We start from the raw sequence: 21,468 nt of genomic DNA on the forward strand, positions 1-21,468 counted from the left end.
TAAACGGCCTTGGATCCAACGGATCTTTAATGCCACGTATTCCACGTATGCACGTGGGGTATCTATTTTGCTTGGTAAGAGTACACCCTGTTCGGTTCAGAAAGTAATTACGGATCCTGGAGGACGGTATGCAATTGTTCTTTAAGATTTGCATCAGCAGACGATAGTACTGGTGAGTGTCTACCTGCCTCCGCCATTTCACTCTCAGCTCCTCGTGGACCTCCTGGTGACCTTTGCTCCTTACATGCACCTTCCCCTTCTGATGGCGGGGGATTTTAATGCTATCCTGGATGGCAGACTGGACACCTCTAACCCGAGGACGTCTGCCCCTGAATTACTGTTCTGGGCTTCCGCGGCTCAGCTTACTGAGTGTTGTGGCGCTGAAAAAATCCTGGGGTGCGTGGCTAATCCTGCTGGTCCAGGGTTCACAGGACGGCATCCAGGATAGATCTGGCCTTTGCCAACGTGTCTTGTCTTCCGCTGGTACAAGATGCCACCTATTTAGCGGGAGGGCTGTCTGATCGTAACCCGCTGCTGCTGACTTTGAGGATGGCGGCTGGGGGGGGGGGGCGCATGGCGCCTTTCACCCGGATGGCTGCAGACGGAGAAGGTGGTGCAACTGGTAGAGCCCCAAATGCCTCCTCCACGGCTGGGGTTGTACTGTGGGATGCTTTTAAGGCTGTCATGCGGGGTCACTACATCTCAGCGATTAAGGCATCCCGTAAGGAAGCTAATGCTGATAGAGAGGCTGTTCTGTTGGCGGTACGTAGGTTGGACGCAGAATACTCGGCTGAGTCGGTCCTGCTGCTTATGCGGCCCTGGAGGAGGCCAGGAGACGCTTGGCCTTGCTGGATACTGAATTTGCACATGCCAACCTAAAACAGAGTGGAGTCACTTTTTGAGAAGGGGGACAAAAATGGTAAACTGCTGGCTTATCTGGTGGCGGATCAGAGGACTTCGGTAAGTGTCCCCTGTATCAGGTCCAGTACTGGGGAATTGGTTAGGGACCCTGGGGAGATCTCGCAGGTCTTTATGGATTATTATGCGGACACATACTCACCCTTGCCTGCGTATAACCTGGAGGAGCTGGAGCGCCTCCTGTCTGATCTGCCGGTGCCGGTCCTGGAGGGTGATGATAGTGCTTGGTTGGATAATTATATCACCCTGCAGGAAATAGAGAAGGCCATCCTTTCCTCCCCCCCCCCCCCCAATAAATCACCGGGCCCGGATGGATTCCCGGTGGAATGGTATCGGCAGTACTCGGACTCCCTGGCTCCCCGGCTTCAGGCCTTATATGCTGCTTGTTTTGATAAAGGGGCTCTGCCGGGCTCCATGCTGGAGGCCTTTCTAAGCCGGGTAAGGACCACACCCTCTGCTCCTCATACCACCCTACTGCTCTGCTTAATGTGGATCTTAAGATCCTCATGAAGGTCTTGGCTACTAGACTGGCTGTGGTCTTGCCCTCTTTGGTGGATATTGACCAAACGGGCTTTATGCCGGGTAAGTCCACGGACACCAACCTGCGCCGCCTGTTTACACATTTGCAGGTGTAGCACGCTTCTGCGGGCTCTAGAGTGGTTGTGTCACTGGACATAGCCAAGGCCTTTGATACTGTGGACTGGGTGTATACGGGGCTGGCGTTGCGGCGCATGGGGTTTGGTCCTAAGTTCTGTAAGTGGATCTCCCTCTTGTATTCTACCCCTCGCATGGCATTGAAAATTGGGTCATCCCTGTCCCCCTTTTTTGCAGTGGGTCGGGGGACCAGGCAGGGTTGTCCTCTTTCGCCCTTCCTGTTCTCCCTGATAGAACCCTTGGCCATAGCGCTGCGTGCGTCTTCCGAGGTGGGTGCGTTGGTGGTCGGCTTCATTAGGGAATGTTTGGCACTCTATGTGGATGATATGCTGCTGTTCATTAAAGACCCCAATAGCTCCCTGCGTGCGGCTTTCAATATTTTAGATACCTTTGCCAAGTTCTCCGGCCTTACGGTTAATTGGGATAAATCTACCTCGTTACCAATAGATCTGGGTGCTCTTGCTGCCTCTGATGGTTCGTTGCCATTAAAATGGGTTACTGAGTTCATCTACCTGGGAGTCAGGGTGTCGGCTAGGGTGACGGATTATCTTACTCTTAATTTGTTGCCTCTGCTGGATGTCTTAAAGCGCAAGGCGGAGGTGTGGAGAGACCTGCCCTTATCAGTTTTGGGGCGCATTAATTTAGTAAAGATGAAACTTCTCCCTGTCTTTCTGTATTTTCTCAGGAACTCCCCGGTATGGGTCCCCCGCTCGTTTTTCCGTTGGGTCCATGGCCCGATTGGATCTTTTACCTGGGGTAGCTCCCCTCCTAGGATTGGTATTCAGGTGTTACAGGAGCCCTGGGGTCAAGGGGGTCTTGCCTTACCTGACCTTTACAAATATTTTCTGGCTGGGCAGGGAGTGGTTGCGCGACGATGGCTTCGTGGGGACGATGGGGATTCTGCCACAGTGCTGGAGGCGGTTGTTTTGGGTTCCTATGAGAGCCTTCGTCTTCTCTTACATCGAGGTTCAAAGGCTGACTTTCCTCTGACGGGTACGATGCGCTCCACCATCAAAGCCTGGGAACATATGCGGGCGCTGATGGAGCCTGGAGCGACGGGGGTGTCCCCGGCCTCCCCCCTGTGGTGGAATCCTAAGTTTCCTCATTTTGCCTCGAGTCCTGATCCTGCTCTCTGGGCGTCTAGGGGGGTCAAGACGCTGGGTAATGTTACCTCTGGTGGGGAACTTTGCCTTTTTGATGCCCTGAAGGCACGATTTAATCTACCGAATCAATATCTATTCCGCTATCTTCAGCTCCATCATGCTTTTCGGGCACAGTTTGGTTCTTCCCGTGGGGAGATTAAAACATCTGCACTGGAGACTGTTCTGCAGGCTGAGGACATGGGGAAGCCTCTCTCGGAGTTGTATAAGGAGCTGTTTGTTGCCACTCCGTTAGCAGTGCGCAGGTGTAGAAAACGATGGGTGGAGGAGGTATCGGATTTAGATGGCGACGATTGGGATGATATGTGGTGTTCCCCTTTCGCTTACTTGGTCTCTGCAAGGGACCGTCTGATACATTTTAAGTTCCTGCATAGGATCTATTATACGCCAGCGAGACTGGCACATATTTATCAGACTTCCTCAGCGGAGTGCTGGCGTTGCTTGCATTCTCCAGCAGATTTTAGCCATATCTTCTGGCAGTGCCCGGTGGTACGGGATTATTGGACTTCTGCACTGACTTGCATTGCGGAGGTGGTGAAAATTTCCGGTTCCCAATTCTGTTGAGGTCTGTCTCCTGGGGTTGGTTGATGGCTTGGCCCCCGCGAGGGCCCTCCGCACGCTGGTCAGCTTGCTTCTCTTTTATGCCCGTAAGGCCCTGCTCCTACACTGGAAGAGCCTGTTGGCCCCCACCATCCTCTTTTGGAAGGATCTGGTAAATAAGGTGACTCCGCTCTATAAGGTTACGTATCTCAGCAGGGGGTGTCCTTGTAAGTTTGATAAAGTATGGAAGCTGTGGATAGATTCTCTGGCCTTGACCTCCGCTGAACAGTCTTAGGGGGTCCTACTATATTTTGGATTGGGGTGGCTAGGGGGGTGTCTTGACTGCTGATGTCACTTGCCTAATACCCCGGTATTGCTGAATTGTCTTTATCTACTTTTTCAATTGATTCATTTTCTATAATTAGGAACTGAGGCTGCTGGTTAATGTTCGCTTGCTTGGGTTGTATCTCTGCATTATAAACTTGCTACTGTTGTGTTGGGACAGCCTTGAGGGGTTTTCCAGCCCCCTTGAGGGGATCTGTTTTTGATTCCTACTGAGTTGAGCCTGGGGTGGTGGGGGGTTGGGGGTGACCTGTTGTCACTTGTTTTTTCTGTGTTTGCCCTGCGTGGCATTGTGTTGTTTGTCTGTTTTTGTTTGCTTGCAAAAAAATTTATAGAAATTTAAAAAAAAAAAAAAAAAAAAAAAAAGACACTTGTATTGGTGAAATGCTTTTTTTCCTTTCAATTGGGGAATTAAAACCCTGCACATTAGGAGATATACATTTTATTGTCATTTTGTATATTTTGTAGTTGTATCAAATGGAAGTGAGAAATGGTATAAATCGGCCATAAATTCGGATGAGATATGAATCTAGTGAGAGAAGCATATATCTTAAATGAGGACGCATTTTGGGGTTCACCAATAGTGTTGCACTACAAAAACATTGCATGTGAGCAGGGGAGGCTTACCCGAACACACGATTGAAGAAGAAAATAAAGGACATTAATAATGAGATGACAAAACCAGTGTAAGGACACTATATAAGAACAACAAATAGCTATTATGTAGAAACAAAAAACCAAAACAAAACTCACTTCCTCTCCAATGTGTAGCTACATAGAAAGTCACATGCATGGTCTTGAGTTTAAGGCAATAGAGGAACTTCCAAGGGCATGTGGTCTTAATAAAATTCAAAAAAGAAAAAAAAGTGGAAAAAAAAGGAAAAAAAAAAACCACAGGATTTCCCAGGAAATTAGGCACCGTCCGCAGGGACATTGTAGAACATCAAATATGTTCACATTCTTAACACTGCAGATAGGGAACCATAGAGAGTCATGATTAGATAGGTTCCTCCAATTTAATTGCGTATTCTTTGGCGACCTCTTCTAGATGCTGGCATCTGCCACAGCGGTGAGGGACGTGGTGATGGGGAGGGAACAGGAGCGGCAGCCGAGTCCAATAGACCTAGTTTGATGAGCGTTTCCCTGCCTTGAAGTATATTGGTGACAACATATGTGGACCCATTATGTGGGATGAATAACAAAGGGGAATCCCCACCGATCTCAGGCGAGCAGACTGTAGAACAGATGTGCTTTCCTTCATATTACATCTCCTTTCCAATGTGGCTTGCGATATGTCGGGGAAAATCTGTAGCTTCTGACCATCAATGAGGATGTTGGGAGTATTTCTTGCTGCTCTGAGAATCTCTTCGTTAGTGATGAAATCCTTCATACAAAGGATAATGTCCCTGGGTGGCTTTTCTGAAGGGGGCTTAGGCCTAAGAGCGTGGTGAGAGCGATCACATGCAAATAGAGACTCTTCAAAGTCTGGCAGCAATGATTTAAAGAGACGGGTAACTGTCGGTGTAAGGTCTGTATAAGATTCAGCGATCCCCCTTAGTCTTAAGTTGTTTCTTCTGTTATCATTGTCCAAATCGCCAACTCGATTGTAGTTGAGTGAATGCCGAATTGAGAGATTCATGATCTCTACTGAGCTCTTTGTAAGCCAGGCAGAGTTCATCATGCTTAGTTTCCAATCTATCTGTCCTGCCACCTATTTCCTGAGTGAGGGTGTTAGCTGTCTTGTGCAACCCAGATTGAAATTTAGCAATTATTTTAGTGCACATGGCTTCCAGGCTATTGTCTAGGTCTAACTTAGTGAGAGGGGTATTGTACTCACTGTTGGGAGCGGTGGTTTGCGGCGATTTGGAGATAGAGGCCGGCGTGCTGTTCCCCTTTGAGAGTGGGAGAGAGGTTGGCGCCATCTTGATCCATACCAAAGCGCTCTAGTTCTGAGGAGGTTGTGGGTAAGCGTCTTTTGCTGAGTTTTCCGGTGTCTTCTGCAGGCGGACAACATGCACAAACTGTGTCTGCACCAGGGGGTGGTTGTAGAAAATATAAATACAGCGGTATTTTGGCCCCTGAGCTGATTTTACCAGCCGCGCTGTACGGAGCTCTCAGCTCATGCGTCCATCCTGTCCCGCGCCGTGCATGTGCCCCCTTTAATTGGTTTATTGCGTGTGTGTATATACACTATATTAACAAAAGTATTGGGAAGCCTGCCTTTACACGCACATGAGCTTTAATGGCATCCCAGTCTTAGTCTGTAGGGTTCAATATTGAGTTGGCCCACCCTTTGCAGCTATAACAGCTTCAACTCTTCTGGGAAGGCTGTACACAAGATTTATAAGAGTCTATATGGGAATGTTTGACCATTCTTCCAGAAGCGCATTTGTGAGGCACTGATGTGGGCGAGAAGGTCTGGCTTGTAGTCTCTGCTCTAATTCATCCTAAAGGTGTTCTATCGGGTTTAGGTCAGGACTGTGCAGGCCAGTCAAGTTCCTCCACCCAAACTCGCTCATCCATATATTTATGGACCTTGCTTTGTGCACTGGTGTGCAGACATGTTGGAACAGGAAGGGACCATCCCCAAACTGTTACCACAAAGTTGGAACAAAAGCCAACGTGATTTGGAAATAAAACTGACCTGTGAAATTGCTCAAATGTCTTGGTATGCTGACGCCTTAAGCGCTCCCTTCACTGGAACTTAGGGGCCAAGCCCAAAAACCTGAAAAATAACCCACACCATAATCCCCCCTCCACCAAATTATTTGGACCAGTGCACAAAGCAATGTCCATAAAGACAAGGATGAGTGAGTTTAGGGTGAATGAACTTGACTGGCTGGCCTGCACCTCAACTCGATAGAACACCTTTGAGATGAATTTGAGCGGAGACTGCGAGCCAGGTCTTCTTGTCCACATCAGTGCCTGACCTCATAAATGTGCTTCTGAAAGAATGGTCAAAGATTCCCATAGACACACCCCTAAACCTTGTGGGCAGCCTTCCCAGAAGAGTTGAATAGCTGAAGAGTTATAGCTGCAAAGGTTGGGCCAAATCAATATTGAACCCTACGGACTAAGACTGGGATGCCATTAAAGCAAGCAAATAGGCTGAACTGCAGAATGAGTAGAACAAGGATGCATAACATTTATAAAACTCAAAGAAGAGTTTGAATGGCCTGACTGGCAAAATGGCATAATTTACTGGAGTTACCTTTAAAAGCAAACCTGATTTGCAAATAAAACTGACCTGTGAAATGCAGAACTTCCGCCCACTGCTTGCAGATATAAACCTGTATATCCGTGCCTCCAACAGCAAGGTAAGTACCACTCTGATCAAACACAAGAGATCGAACCTGTACAGAGAAAAATGAAAACAAATGGAGCATATTATACACACAAAGAAAAATGAAAAATGTAATGTTTTAAATACTACATGGGGAAAAAATAGAATTTTTGTAAGAACTTACCGCAAAAGTCCTCCGACAGTCGCCGCCCATCCATGAAGCCTTCACTATTGGGTAATGGCGCCCTCTGCAGGAGTAAGCTAGGCAGTTTTAAATGTTAATAAAAACTTTTCTATGCTTAGACACACCTCTAGGGGGCCGTCCCCAGCCATTATCCTGATCCAGTTACCACTGGTCCTCAGTTTGTTGCAAGCAGTATCGGAAGGCAATAACCCCCATATCCAAAAGACCAGAGGGGCGGGGGGCAGCGACTGTCAGAGGACTCAGAGAAAATAATTTTAAGGTAAGTTCTATTTTCTCTTATGTCCTCTGACAGTCGCTGCCCATCCATGTAGCCTTCACTATTGGGACGTCCCAAAGCAGTGCAAGTGTGAGGTTGGGAAGATGTAACCAACTGAAAGGTAACCAAAAAAACACCCCAAGGAAGAGACAGACAAAAATATGTCTCTGCAAACAACCGCCGCATCTCAAAACCATGTGGCCTAAGGAAGCTTCCGAGGGTGCCAGTACATCAATTCTGCAGAATCGTGAGAAAGTGTGCCCAGACGACCAGTTCGCCGCATTGCACACCTGAGCCACAGAAGCCTGATGGCGAAAAACCCAAGAGGCACTGACGGCTCTAGTAGAATGGGCCTTTACAGGGAAAGGAGGAACATGCCCCTTGATGGAATAGGCCTGACCAATCGTCTGTCTGATACACTTAGAAACGGTCACCACGGACGCAGTCGAGCCCTTCCGAGGTCCCTCAGGAAGAACAAACAGGGAATCAGACTTCCGAAGAGAGTCTGCGACGGAAAGCAAAACCCGGACCACATCCAAGGAATGCAAAGCCACCTCCTTGGGATGCTTGGGCTTCACGCAAAGCGAAGGCAACACAATATCCTCATTGAGGTGGAAAGACAAAACCAACTTGGGAACAAAAGACAGATAGGGTCGCAGAACCACTATATCCCCATGAATCACCAGATAAGGAGAATGGCAAGACAAAGTCGCCAGTTCAGACACTCTGTGAGCAGACGTGATAGCTACCAGAAAAGCAACTTTCTGGAAAAACACAGGCAGAGGAATCTTTTGGATGTTCTCAAAGGGAGGTCGTTGTAACACAGACAACACAAAATTCAGGTCCCAGGGAGGCAAGGGAGCCTTCCTCTGGGGACCCAGATGCCGCACCCCTTGGACAAAAGTGCGAATCAAAGAATTAGCCACCAAGGCACACTGGAAAAAAGATGGCCAAGGCTGATAACTGACCCTTTATCATGGTCAGCGCCAAACGCTGATCCACCCCTTCCTGCAGGAAGGCCAAAACCTTCGCCACAGAGAACCGAGAAGGAGCGAGGACGGAAACCATGCTACTCGCACCCGGCAATATACCCCGTCCAGATGTGATGACAAATCATTCTAGAAGAAGCTTTACGAGCCTTAAACAAGGTAGGGATGACCGCATGCGGAAGACCCCTATCACTCAAGACCTGGCTTGCAACAGCCACGCCGTGGAAGCCAGAGACTGAAAAACAGGATGGAAGATCGGCCCCTGAGACAGAAGATCGTGTCTCAGCGGAAGCCGCCAGGGAGGTTTCGAAGACCATCTGAACGATATCCACGTACCAGGACCGACGCGGCCAGTCTGGGCCCACCAGAATGACCTAATCCGTTCTGACGCCAACCTGCGGAGGAACCTGGACAACAGTGGAATCAGAGGGAAGGCATACATCAGCCGATACCGGTGCCAGGCATACATCAGCCGATACCGGTGCCAAGGCACCACCAGAGGATCACGGGTTCTGGCCACGAACCTTCCCACCTTTTTGTTGAGACGGGACGTGAACAGATCCACGTCCGGAGTCCCCCACCAGGCACACAGGAGGCAAAACACCTCTGGATGAAGAGACCATTCTCCCTGGTCCAAGGTCTGGCGACTCAGATAGTCTGTCTGCCATATAGTCTGCCTGCCAGTTCTCCACACCCGGAATGTGAACTGCCGAAATCGCTGAAACATGCGATTCGGCCCAAGACAGGATCCCGGCCACTTCCTTGGCCGCCCGGGCACTCTTGGTGCCCCCTTGGAGATTGATATAAGCCACAGCCGTGGCGTTGTTCGTCTATACCCGAACGGGAAACCCCGAAGTTGAGATGACCCAACGGAACAGAGATTGATTGCTCGGACCTCCAAGACGTTTATTGGCAAGGAAAGCTACTCTGCCGACCACGTCCCCTGGGCACAAAGCGTGCCCTGAACTCCTTCCCAGCCCGACAGGCTGGCATCCGTGGTGAGCACCGTCCACAGCAGAGGCCGGAAGGACTGGCCCGGTGTCAGTCGGCGACCAGAGCCACCACAAAAGATCAGACCGTACTTGGTGGCTATGAGAAATCTGGCCAGGATCTCCGCCCGCAAAATCCCTGTGTGAAATTGAGCAAACGGGACGGCTTCGAAAGCCAAAACCATCAGACCCAGAGACCGCATACAGGTCTACAAGGAGGCGAGATCGTTGTCCCTGATGTCCTCTGGAAGGAAAACTCGTGCCTGAGCCGAGTCCAGGACCATCCCCAAGTACTGAAGACGAACTGAAGGAGTCAGTGCCGACTTCTGAAAATTGAAGGTCCAACCGAACTCCTGGAGTGTCTGAACCGTCATGGCCAGATCGCTCGTCAAAGTTGCACATGAGCTTGACTAACAGGAGGTCGTCCAGATAGCCGAGGACCGCAATCCCCTTTAAACGCAGTAAAACCAGCACCTGAGCCAAAACCTTGGTGAAAACCCTGGGAGCCGAAGCGAGATCAAAGGGTAACGCCACAAACTGGTAATGCGCCCCTGCCACCGCGAAGCAGAGTTATCTCTGACGACCCTCGCAGATAGGGATGTGCAGATACGTATCCCTTCAAGTCGATGGAGGCCAGGAAGTCCCCTGGACTCAACGACGCCACTACCGACCCGATGGATTCCATCCGGAACTTCTGCACCCGCACAAAGTGGTGCAGAGACTTGAGGTCCAGAATCGGACGCATGTTGCCCTGTTTCCTGGGCACTGTGAACAGGTTGGAGTAAAAAACCGCGAAACCTGTCCCGTGAAAGTACGGGCACAATGACTCCCTGGGCGAGCAGATCTTGCACTGCCCCTATGAGAGCTCTGAGACAATCGGGAGTCAGCTGAAGATTGGACGGGAAGAATTTTGTCTTCGGGGCGAGATCAAAACTCGATCTTGTACCCTAAACGAATCAGCTCTTGAACCCACCTGTCCCGAATGCTGGACAACCAGGAAGTTCCAGAAAGCAACGCAGACATTCCCCACCCCTAAGAGGAGTGAGGGCGGCCCTTCAGGAAGAGGTGGACTGGGCCGCCGAGCCAGACTGACCGGCCTTTGGCTTACCCGACCACGGCTTTTTGTAAAAACCGGAGGGCTTAAAAGATTTGCCCTTGTCCTGCGCTCCGAAGGCATGAAAGGACCCACGCTGAGCTTTAAAAGGAAGGCCCCCGCCTAGTGCGGGGGACTTACCCTTAGTGATCAGAGGCAACAGAGTACTCTTTCCCCCCCCCAAGCCCCTTAATCAACAGATCCAGAGTGTCCCCAAAAAGACGACTCCCCACATAAGGAACATCGGACATCGTCTTTTTGGAAGCGTGGTCAGCCGACCAGCTGTTTAGCCAAATAATGCGGAAGATCGCGACCCCGACCCCAGACAACCGAGCGACTAACGGAGCCTCATCCAAGACCGCGTCACACAGGTACATCTCAGTCTGGGTAATCTGATCCACCATGTCAAGGGGCAGTCGGAGAGGCCGACTCCGGCACCAGGGTGCTCCGAAGCACCTTGGACCATGCCGTGAGAGCCTGAGAGGCCAACAACGAGGCAAAGAACAGGTTGTAACAGGGAGCCCGCCACCAAGTAAACGTGGTGGGAAAGCACCTCCACGCACCTATCAGCTGGGTCTACGAACACCGGGGAGTCCTCCACAGGCATTAAGGTGGATCCATTCAGTCTAGAGACCGCGTGGACCACTTTAGAGGATAACGTCCAACGTTTGTGCATGGCCTCCAAGAAGGGATAGCCGTGGGAAAAATCACTTATGCTGGTGGTGCCTATGTTTAATGCAACGCCACAGGCACCACCAGCATATATTTAATGCAACGCCACTGGTCAGTCACAATTGTGTGAAACTACTCAGGACAGGGAAAAACCTCACCTGACTTCTGTGCCCTTTGGAACCCGAAAGCAGCCCGCTTACTTGCTTATCGTCAAGATTGAGAGTTTTCTCAATGGCACTAATGAGGGCATCCATCGCAGCGCGTTCCCGTGCCACCGAGGAGGAAGATTCCTCCTCCACCCCTTCAGAATTCAGGCTCAGAGTCCGAGGACTGGGAGGGCATAGGCCGTTTTTTATCAGAGCATTCCGAAATCAGCAGATCCACTTTGGACACCAAAGTCGCAAGAGCAGCAGATAATGAGGCCGTGGAAGAGGATTCACGGATACTCGAAGCCCCCACCAGGTCTGCAGGGAATTTGTTATCCTGAGAGTCCAATTTTGCCATATAAAGAAAAAGGGACGCTGGCCCTTTAAATCGGCGGTTCCCGCAGACCTCCCGGCCTCCTGCACCAATTGAAAGAACCCCCTCCGATAATACAATTGCCACAAGAAAAAACAGTTTCAATGTCAGAGACGGAGAGTCTGTCACTGGTGGTCTCTTCCTATTGTCTGTGTATTAAGGTGTGATGTGTATTCTGTTAAGCCCGTCTGTCCCATTGTTAATTGTTAATGAACTCACATATTGTTTCTGTCCAGATGGCTAGATAATTCGTTCAGGTTAATTTTTCTGTATACAATTTCATCTGCATATGATAATGTAATCAGGCAACCCCTGACCTGATGGGGTAATCTGATCAGGAGGGGGATGTCCATGCTGCATATAATCTGTGTGAGTTGTTCAATAAAGGAGAAGGCTCAAGAACTTGTACAAGCTAAGTTGTCGGCTAGCTTTGTATGCGGGGCGGCTAGAATATCTGATATCTATGTTCAAGACTGGAGGAAGCCGTATACTGACAAAAACCCACAAACACAGTGTGGGTCGCAGTTACGTTAAAAGTACCACCTCGGGAGTTCCTCCCCAGAGAGACAACTGATTTAACACCTCTGGAGGAAATGTCCAGTATATCGATCAGTAAGTCCAGACCCCCTGAGCACATTCCGTGCCAAAAAACGCCACCCTACGCAGACAGACTGGCATCCGTGGTGACCACCGTCCATTACAGGGGAAGGAAGGTTTATCCTGTCAAAATGCCGGAGAGCGAATCCACCGAATCAGGGACCTTCTCTTTCCCCAGCTCAACAGGATTAAATTGTCTAGAGACTGCAGATTCTTGCCCCACATGGCAAGAATCTCTGTTTGCAGAGGTCTCGTGTGGACAGATTTTTGAATCTCGTCCCATGGGAGGAACACCCTGGCTGAGGCCGAGTCCAGAACAGACCGAGATAGTCCAACTAGGTGGACGGAACCAGAGCCAACACCTGGAAATTTAATTTTCAACCAATCTCCTGCAGAGTCCCCACAGTAATCTCCCGGGTTTCCCTTCAGAGCAGTTGGAGACTCTGCTCGCATCAGATCATCCAGGTACTCCCGGACCGCAATTCCCTGCTGTCACAACAATGCCAACACTTGCCAAAACCTGAAGTGAGACCTCTTGATAATGCTCCTCGCACCACAGCAAGCGGAGGTGGTGCGGATGATTGACATGAAGGTAAGCGTCCTTGCTATCGATAGAGGCCAGAATATCCCCCTGATGTAGGGATGCCACTACCGTATGAATGGACTCAATTCAAAACATCTGTACCCGCACAAAGCGGTTCAGAGCTTGAGGTCCAAGATTGTACCAACCTCGCTTTCCTTCCTGGGACCTGCAAACAAGAAACAAACATTCTGATTCCGAGACTGGAACAAGCCCCCTTTGTACAAGCAAGTCTTGCACTGTCCCGAAGAGACCTCATAGGCGATCTGGGGATAAACTCAGGTTGGAAGGAAAGACCCTCTCTGGAGGAGAAGACCGAAAACTTGATCTTGTAGCCGGACCGAATCAACTCGTGGACCCACTTGTCTTGAATCAGGTAGGTCCACGGGTCCGGAAAGAAGCAAAGCCATCCTTCCCCATCCGAGTTACGGATGAGAGCGCCCCTTCAGATAGAAGGGGTGTTTGTCTGCAGGTGGTCTGGAAGGACCTTCTCTCGGCATACCAGACCAGGTCCTAATGGAACCTCCAGAGGTGGTCTTTCCAGGGAGGCTCCAAAAGACGATTCTCCACAAAGGGAAGATCACATGAGGCCTTCTGGAAAGTCTGGTCCGCAGACCAGCATTTTAGCCATATCATGTGCTGAAGGATCATTGCTGTCACGGACAGCCAAAAGGCTAAGGGAGCGGCATCCAGAGAGGCATCACAGACGAACTGCAACCCCTTGACCAACTAGTCCACCAGCTCTGCAAAGGCAGGAGGAACAATTTCCCCCTCCGGATCTTGGCGCAAAAGCTTTGCCCAATCGGGAAAGTCAGGTACACCATGCTATGGTGAACACCAGCCTAAGGACCGAACCGGCCACAGTGGATTTATCCAGCCTGGAAGTCCACCACAGGTGGGACTGCCTATGTACTCAGAGACTCCTCAAGAGATATCGTCCATAGAAATGCTTAGGCACTGCCATATATTTAATTTAGGACAACTCCACTGACTCGTGACAATTTTGTCACAGAAGGTGGGAAAAAGGAAATACCTTTGCCGCTTTAGAGGATCTGCGGCCCCCAGGGGGACCGGCACCCTCCCAGGCGGCAGCAGCTGCACCCCTGTTTTAAAGTTTCCTGCACCGATACAATCAGTGCACCCACCAGTGCCTTTGCATGTGCAGTAAAAGAGGAATCATCCTCACCGTCAGAGCACCCGAAGTGTGTGGACGCAGACCCAGAAAAGTCGCTATATGCTAAGCTCAACCTGAGAACATAACAAGTAGGGGAGGTCGCCGACTACAGTCCCACAAGCAGACACCGCTAAAGGTCCACAAAAGGACCACCTATTAAGCCTAAGGGTCGCCCTCCATAGAGGACACAAAAAAACAGCACCCCCCCCCCATTCAAGGATGGCGCCATGCACTCCATATAGTCCCATCCCCCCCCCCCCCGAGGCGGGCACCCATCCTCAGCTCTATCAACCCAGTCAGCAGCTCGAACAGCCAGCCGCAAATAGGCCGCAGCCACGGCCCAAATATGGGGCCCGATCCAGCCGTGTGAGTCACCGGCAGCTCTGTTAGCTTGATCAGCAACTCAGACAGCTTGGTCAGTCGCTTGGACAGCCAGTCCTGTCAGCCTCAAGTTTTGGTCTGATCTGGCTGCCTGAGGCACACATCCGTCGGCAGTACCCTTCGCTATCAGCAGCTTGGACAGCTTGGGTAGTCACTCGGACAGCTTGGTCAGTCACTGCATGCTGCAACTGCTGCAGTTTTGCCTCCAGGAGAAACACCCGGGCTGAGGCTGAATCAAAAGTCTGGCCCAGATAGTCCAGCTTGTTGGGACAGAGTCAGAGCTGATTCCTGTAATTTCAGCGTCCAGCCAAACTCTTGCAGAGTTTGCACAGTGATGTTCTGATCATCTTTTCAGACAGACGAAGACACTGCTCGCAGAAGGAGATCATCCAGGTACCCCAGTACCACGATCCCCCTCTGCCTGAGCAAGGCTAACCCCGGTGCCAACACTTTTGAGAATGCCAGAGGAGCTGAGGCGAGACCAATGGGTAATGTCACAAACTGATAATGTTCCTCTCCCACGGCAAAATAAAGAAAACGATGATGCCCTACATATATTGGGATATAAAGGTAAGCGTCCTTGATAGTGAGAGAGGCCAGAAAATCCCCTTGATGAAGGGACGCCACCACTGTGCGAATGGACTGGAATTTCTCAATCAGGGCCTTGAGATCCAAAATTGGATGGACCTTGCCTTCCTTCTTGGGAACAGTAAACAGATTTGAATAAAATCACTGAAAACGTTCCAACTCTGGAACCACAGGTGGATTTGTCAGCTTCTTTAAAAGAGACTCTGCAAAGGATATCTCCTGGCAAAACGCTTCGGTATTCCAACCATGCGTTTCGGGGATCCCTACTGACTAGCGACAATCTCATCAAAATAACAAGGAAAAGGAAACACCTTTGTCCCCTTGGATGGCCTACAGGTGCGAAATTGTACCAGCACAGCCGATGCAGCAGTAGCTGTGTCCTCCAATTTTAAAATGCTCCGCACTGATACAATCAGTGCCTCCACAAGCGCCTTTTCATGCGCGGCTGTAGTGGAAAAAGCCGTCCTCATGTCAGAGCACTCAGGGTGCGTGGACGCTGACCCAGTGGGTTGACTCGCATCCGCAGCGGCAAAATCCACCTCAGACTCTGAGGAGGCAGAGGATACAGGTGAGGGCGCTTCTTGCTAGACCGCTTTTAAAAAGCCATATCAACCTTTGATACAAGTAACTGTAGGACCGCTGTCGTGGCCGTCAGGGCAGACTGAGACCCAGAGGGTCCCGCAGCTTCTGAGAGTGGGTCAGGTGGCGATACCTGCTCCAGGGACTCCATGGGTAAATCAGAGGCTGCCCTTAAAATGTAAAAAAAACCCCAGCGCAACAGCGGTGCTGCTATAGCAGAAGAGGGAGCTGTATACCTGCAGGGACTCACCACCACCTATTCAGAACTGGATACAGAGAGCCAAGCTGTGATCAGAAAAGGAAGAGAAAGTGCAGTTACTGCCACTAGAGGCTCACCGCCGCTTCACCGCTCCACATGCTACAACAAAATGGCAGCCGCATCGACTTCAATGGGAAACACCAAAAACATGGCCGCTGGACTACACAAACATGGCCGCAGAAGCTGAATACAGCCATCCACAAGTAAATGGCGGCGCCAAGCAGCACCCATACAGGTACTTGTAGTCCACCAGGGGGGCCCTCACAGGGACCCCTGTGCAGCCACTCGCCGCAGGAACCTCAAAAAAGTCACCGACAGCGCTCTCCGGCCTCCCTCTAGCCCATCACCAGGACACCCCACACCCACAACAGCCTGTTCACCCTAAGAGGGGTAGGTGAGGGCGACCAGTACAGAGGAACACTGCTAGGTAGGGGTGAAAAACCATGAGACAAGGAAGGGCACAAATGGGAGCTACCAACCAAAGGAAGGGCCCTCGTCTACCCCAATATTTCCCCAGAGGAGAGGGGGGACACTAACCACACCTGGGAAACCGAGAGGGCACCACTCCTGACAGTTCACCACTCCATTTTGGAATGGAGGTGCTGCGGGCCAGAGGTACACTGTGACTCTGGCCGTGACCAGTGTCGATACCATGGCTATGCATCCTCGCGAGGTGTTTCAATCGCCAGCCAGCCCCCATCCAGTGGGTCTATGTCGCAGCCAACCTAGCCCAGAGCTAATAGTTGGGTTGCGCTCGCAGGCCAGACTGGGAAGCCCATAAGGATCTAGGATATCCAGTACGTCGCCCAGTCCAGCAGGTAGTTCTCACAGGAAATAGAAAATAATAAAAGGAAAAAAAAAAATCTATTTAAAAAAGGGAAAAAAGCCAGGACCACAGATCCCAGCAGGGAACCAGGTCCTTACTCCTGACTAGGCAGAAAAAACTGAAGTTCTATAGCAGGAACTATACCCCCTAGGACAGCCCTAGTGACATAGTCAAGTTTTGTTTCCCCCTAGTCCTACTCCTTTGTAGAGAAGCATTACCCTAGAGTCAAAGATGATATGGAGCTGTGTCCGGCAATGAGCGAAAAAGAAAATTTGTTTTAATTTCCTTTCCAAATTTTCTGAAAAAAAAAAAAAAAAACACGACGACCTGTTCAAAAGACTTCTAATGCCTCACAGAATATATGTTGGGGTGTTTGCTTTTCAAAATGGGGTCATTTTATGGGCGTTTCTATTGTCCTGGTGCTCCAGGGCCTTCAAAAGTGTGATAGGTAGGAATAAAATGATGTGTTTTTTATGCTGCTAGAACACCTAGAGGTGCTACTTGGATGTGTAAAAGTCTCACAAGTGGTATTGCCATACTCAGGAGTAGCAAAATGTATTTTCGGGTGTAATTGTAGGTAGGCATATGCCGTGTGTGAGAAATAACTTAATATGACAATTTGAGTATTCCAGTGTGAAGTTTCCACATTCAGTGATGATTTGGGGAGCCTTGTTATTTGCTTGTGTTGGTCCACTGTGTTTTATCAAGTCCAAAATCAGTGCAGCCCTCTACCAGACAATTGTAGAGCACTTCATGCTGCACTCTGCTGACCAGCTTTATGGTGATGCTGATTTAATTTTCCAGCAAGGCTTGGCACCTTCCCACATTGCCAAAAGTACCAATACCTGGTTTAATGATCATGGCAGGGGCGTAACTACAGGGGTTGCAGGGGTTGCGATTGCTACCGGGCCCCATGCTCCAGGGGGCCCAGTAGCAAACCAGTGGGTGAACTTCCAGGATTGCAAAAGTCACACTTGCGACCGGGCCCTGGCATTGCACCACTGTGGGGAGGCCCAAAGATTGCAGGAAGGGAGCCCACTGCAGAACTTGTGAAAGGATCCTGCTGCGGGTCCGTAATAAAAGGCCATGCAACGAGAGTAAAGAGCCCCAGGATTAGTGGGAAGAGCCCTGGGCTTGAAGGGAAGGGCCCCGGCCAGGGATCTGGGGGGGCCCTTCATGGTTTCTTGCATCGGGGCCCTGAAGGCTCTAGTTACGCCTCTGGATCATGGTATCATTGTGCTTGATTGGCCAGCAAACTCGCCTGACCTAAACCTCAGAGAATCTGTGGGGTATTGTCGAGCGGAAGAGGAGACACCAGACCCAACAATGCAGATGAGCTGAAGGATGTCAAAAGCATCAAAGCAGCCTGGGCTTCAAGGATCCAGCCTGGGCTGTTCGCCTCCATGCCATGCCTTATTGATGCAATAATTCATGCAAAAGGAGCCCCGACCAAGTGTTGAGTGCATACTATACTTTACATGGACATACTTTTCAGTAAGCCAACATTTCTGTATAAAAAAACTTTTTTTTTTTTTTTACTGGTCTTATGTAATAAATGGATTTTTGTAAAATCTTACCGTAAAATCCTTTTCTCTTAGCTCATTGACAGACGTAGTCCTCGGTGATACAGCACCTTCGGGTTATGTTGCCTCCACAGGAGCAGGACTAGACAGGAAATAAAAATGCTCTGGCCACACCCTAGGGGCAGTCCCCGAGGGTATATCCTCTCTCTCTCCGCCGCAGCAAATCAGTTATGTCACAAAAGCAGTGTTTAGAGAATTTAACCCAACCCAACTCAAAAACAGAGGGGCGGGTACTACGTCTGTCAATGAGCTAAGAGAAAAGGATTTTACGGTAAGATTTTACAAAAATCCATTTTTCTCTCTCGCTCATTGACAGACGTAGTCCTCGGTGATACAGCACCTTCGGGAAGTCCCAGAGCAGTATCACAAATGAGGGGTGGGAAAATGGAAATCAAATCCAAATCTAGAAGGCCCAACCAGTGCCAACTAGAAGTTTACAATGCTCATCCTTAATGATGAGACTCAACAAAAAAATTTTTCAACAGAAAAAAACCCTCGAGGTAGACCACCGGTCTCCTCAAATTGCGGCCTGCAGCACTTTGCGGCCAAAAGAGGCATCCGCCGATGCCATCACATCAATTTTATAAAATTTTGTAAAGGTATGTACCGACGACCAGGTGGCCGCCTTACATACCTGGACCACTGACGCCTGTTGGCGAAAGGCCCAGGAAGTACTGAGCGCTCGAGTGGAGTGCGCCCTAACAGGGAACGGAGGACTCTGACCCTTAATAGAATAAGCCTGTACCACCGTCTGTCTAATGCATTTGGCAATAGTCGCGGCAGATGCAGGCAACCCCTTTCTGGGGCCATCCGTGATCACAAAAAGTGAATCCGTCTTACGGAATGATTCCGTAGCTTTCAGGTATACCCTGATTGCCCGAACCACATCCAAGGAATGCAACGCATGTTCCCGATGATGATTGGGCTGAGGACACAAGGAAGGTAGTACAATATCTTCATTCAGATGAAAATCTGAAACCACCTTTGGAAGAAAGGATGGCTTAGGATGAAGTACTACCTTATCCCTATGAATCACTAGGTATGGGGACTGGCATGATAATGCAGCCAGTTCTGACACCCTGCGAGCAGAAGTGATAGCCACCAAGAAGGCCACCTTCTGGGATAAAGTAAGCAAGGGAATCTCCCTGATGTTTTCAAAGGGAGGTTTCTGTAGAACCGACAAAACTAAATTAAGATCCCAGGGCGGTAAGGGCGCGCGGACTGGTGGAGCCAGGTGCCGCACCCCCTGGATGAAATTCCGCACCAAGGACTTGGTAGCTAAAGGTTTCTGAAAGAAGATTGCTAATGCTGAAACTTGACCCTTGATGGTGCTCAAGGCTAGTTTCTGCTCAACCCCTTTTTGCAAAAAGGCCAATATTCGAGTCACCGAATAGGTACGTGGAGGAAATCCTAAAGATCCGCACCACGCAATATAAGTCTTCCATGTGTGATAATAGACCTTGCTGGAAGTCGCTTTCCTTGCTTTAATAAGGGTAGGAATGACTGAAGCTGATAACCCTCTGTCCTTCAGTACTTGGGTCTCAATGGCCAGGCCATTAAAACCAGCGACTGTAAAGCACGATGGTAGATTGGTCCTTGAGACCACAGACACTCCCTGAGACGAAGTTCCCACGGAATGTCTGCGACTAGCATGTCCAAGTCGGTCAGGCCGGCTTCACGAGGCCAGCCTAGAATTTCTAGGACCACTGGCGCTGACTGGATCTGAACCAGGCGTCTCTAGAGCTATCTGGCCCCGACCATCCGAGAAAGTCTGGTCGTTTTCTGTTCCCACACATTTATCAGATACCTGATTCCTATCAGGAACGGTGATCTTCTCTGGTTGGACCTCAGGGACCGAAGTCACCCGGCTAGAGGCTTCTTGGTCTGTCTGGTCAACCAGATCCAATTCCTGTGGGGAATAGAGACTAATCTTAGGAAAAGGTAGAGGAAAAGATCTATTCAGGGAACGGTGACTACCGCTCCCTGTAGTACTTAAATGTTGGAAGGGAAGAATCGCACCGGTAGTAGTAGTCGATGCTCGATCTAATGTCCTGAATACCGGTGAAAACGTCCCCCCACCCTCAACCCGGGTGGGGGCGCACCTTCAGGCTGTGTAATCCTTTGCTTCGGGTTTGGCTGAAGTCGGTCCTCTGTTTGTCCGACCAGCCTTTCTTGAACCCTCCTGGAGGAGTCTTGCCTTTCCCGCTAGTTCCAGCCGGGCGTGCGAACCCTTTATGGGCGGTAAAGAAAGGTCCTCGCTTGTTGCGAGGTCCCTTAGCTTTAGCAGCCTGTGGCAAGAAAGTGCTCTTGCCCCCAGTGGCGTCCTTAATAATTTCATCTAGGGTGGCCCCAAATAGGCGATTCCCCTGAAAGGGGAGATTCGTCAAGGTCTTTTTGGAACCTAGGTCAGCTGACCAGCATTTTAACCACAGCACACGTCTGAGGATTACCGCTGACATAGATGCATGCCCTAATAGGGGAGTGGTATCCAAGGCTGCGTCACAGACAAACTGTAGCCCTTGTATAATCTGTTCCATCAAATCAGATGTTCCCTGGGGGATATCTTTTCCCCTTAGGTCTTGGCGTACCAATCTCGCCCATTCCGTTAGTGTCTGGGAAACTAGACCAATAACAATTACTGGTCTAAATGCTGACCCTATCAGGGAGAAGATAGTGCGGGACTCCGCTTCCATCTTTCGATCCACCGGATCCTTAAAGGACGAAGTGTCCTCCACTGGGATAACCGTGGCTTTATTCAGCCTGGAAATAGGTGGATCCACCACTGGTGGTACCGTCCATTTCTTAATGATGGATTCCTCAAACGGATAGAGTCTAGCAATACGCTTGGAAATAGTAAAGGTACGCTTAGAATGCTCCCATTCTCCTTTAATTTTATTACCAAAACACTTGGGTACAGGAAAAACCTTCACCGTTTTAATGGGCTTGTTAGTACCAAAGGGAATCTCTGTTTCAGTTGCCTCTGCCGGTGAAACCTCAAGTCTTAAGGTTTCCCGCACCGCCACAACTAGTGCGTCCACCAATGCTTCTTCCTGAATTATAGCGGGAGAAAGAACGTCCTCCTCACTGTCTGAGGGAGATAACAGCCCTTGCAGAGGGACCTGCAGCTGCAGTGACCATCTCTGAATCTGAGTCAGAGGTGTCAGATAATATAGGGGTAGGCGGGGGTCGCTTTCTTGACCCCTGTCCCTGACAGGCTGCCTCCACCCGAGCCACCATAGACTCCAAAACTGCTGTAAATGCATCCATACTCTGTGCACCGG

General features: G+C 50.0%; 1 protein-coding gene across 1 annotated transcript in view; it reads right to left on the reverse strand.

The window, feature by feature from the left end:
- The window catches only part of PRPF19 (pre-mRNA processing factor 19), a 328,967-nt gene that overhangs the window by 45,762 nt on the left and 261,737 nt on the right, over positions 1-21,468 (reverse strand). Inside the window, exon 14 of the mRNA XM_082268946.1 lies at positions 6,862-6,967. Coding sequence (XP_082125072.1) covers positions 6,862-6,967 — 106 coding nt within the window. The remainder of the gene's footprint in view (positions 1-6,861; positions 6,968-21,468) is intronic.

The sequence above is a fragment of the Pelophylax lessonae genome (genome assembly GCF_965119305.1).
Source record: "Pelophylax lessonae genome assembly, chromosome: 9".
In the NCBI taxonomy this organism is placed as follows: Eukaryota; Metazoa; Chordata; class Amphibia; order Anura; family Ranidae; genus Pelophylax; species Pelophylax lessonae.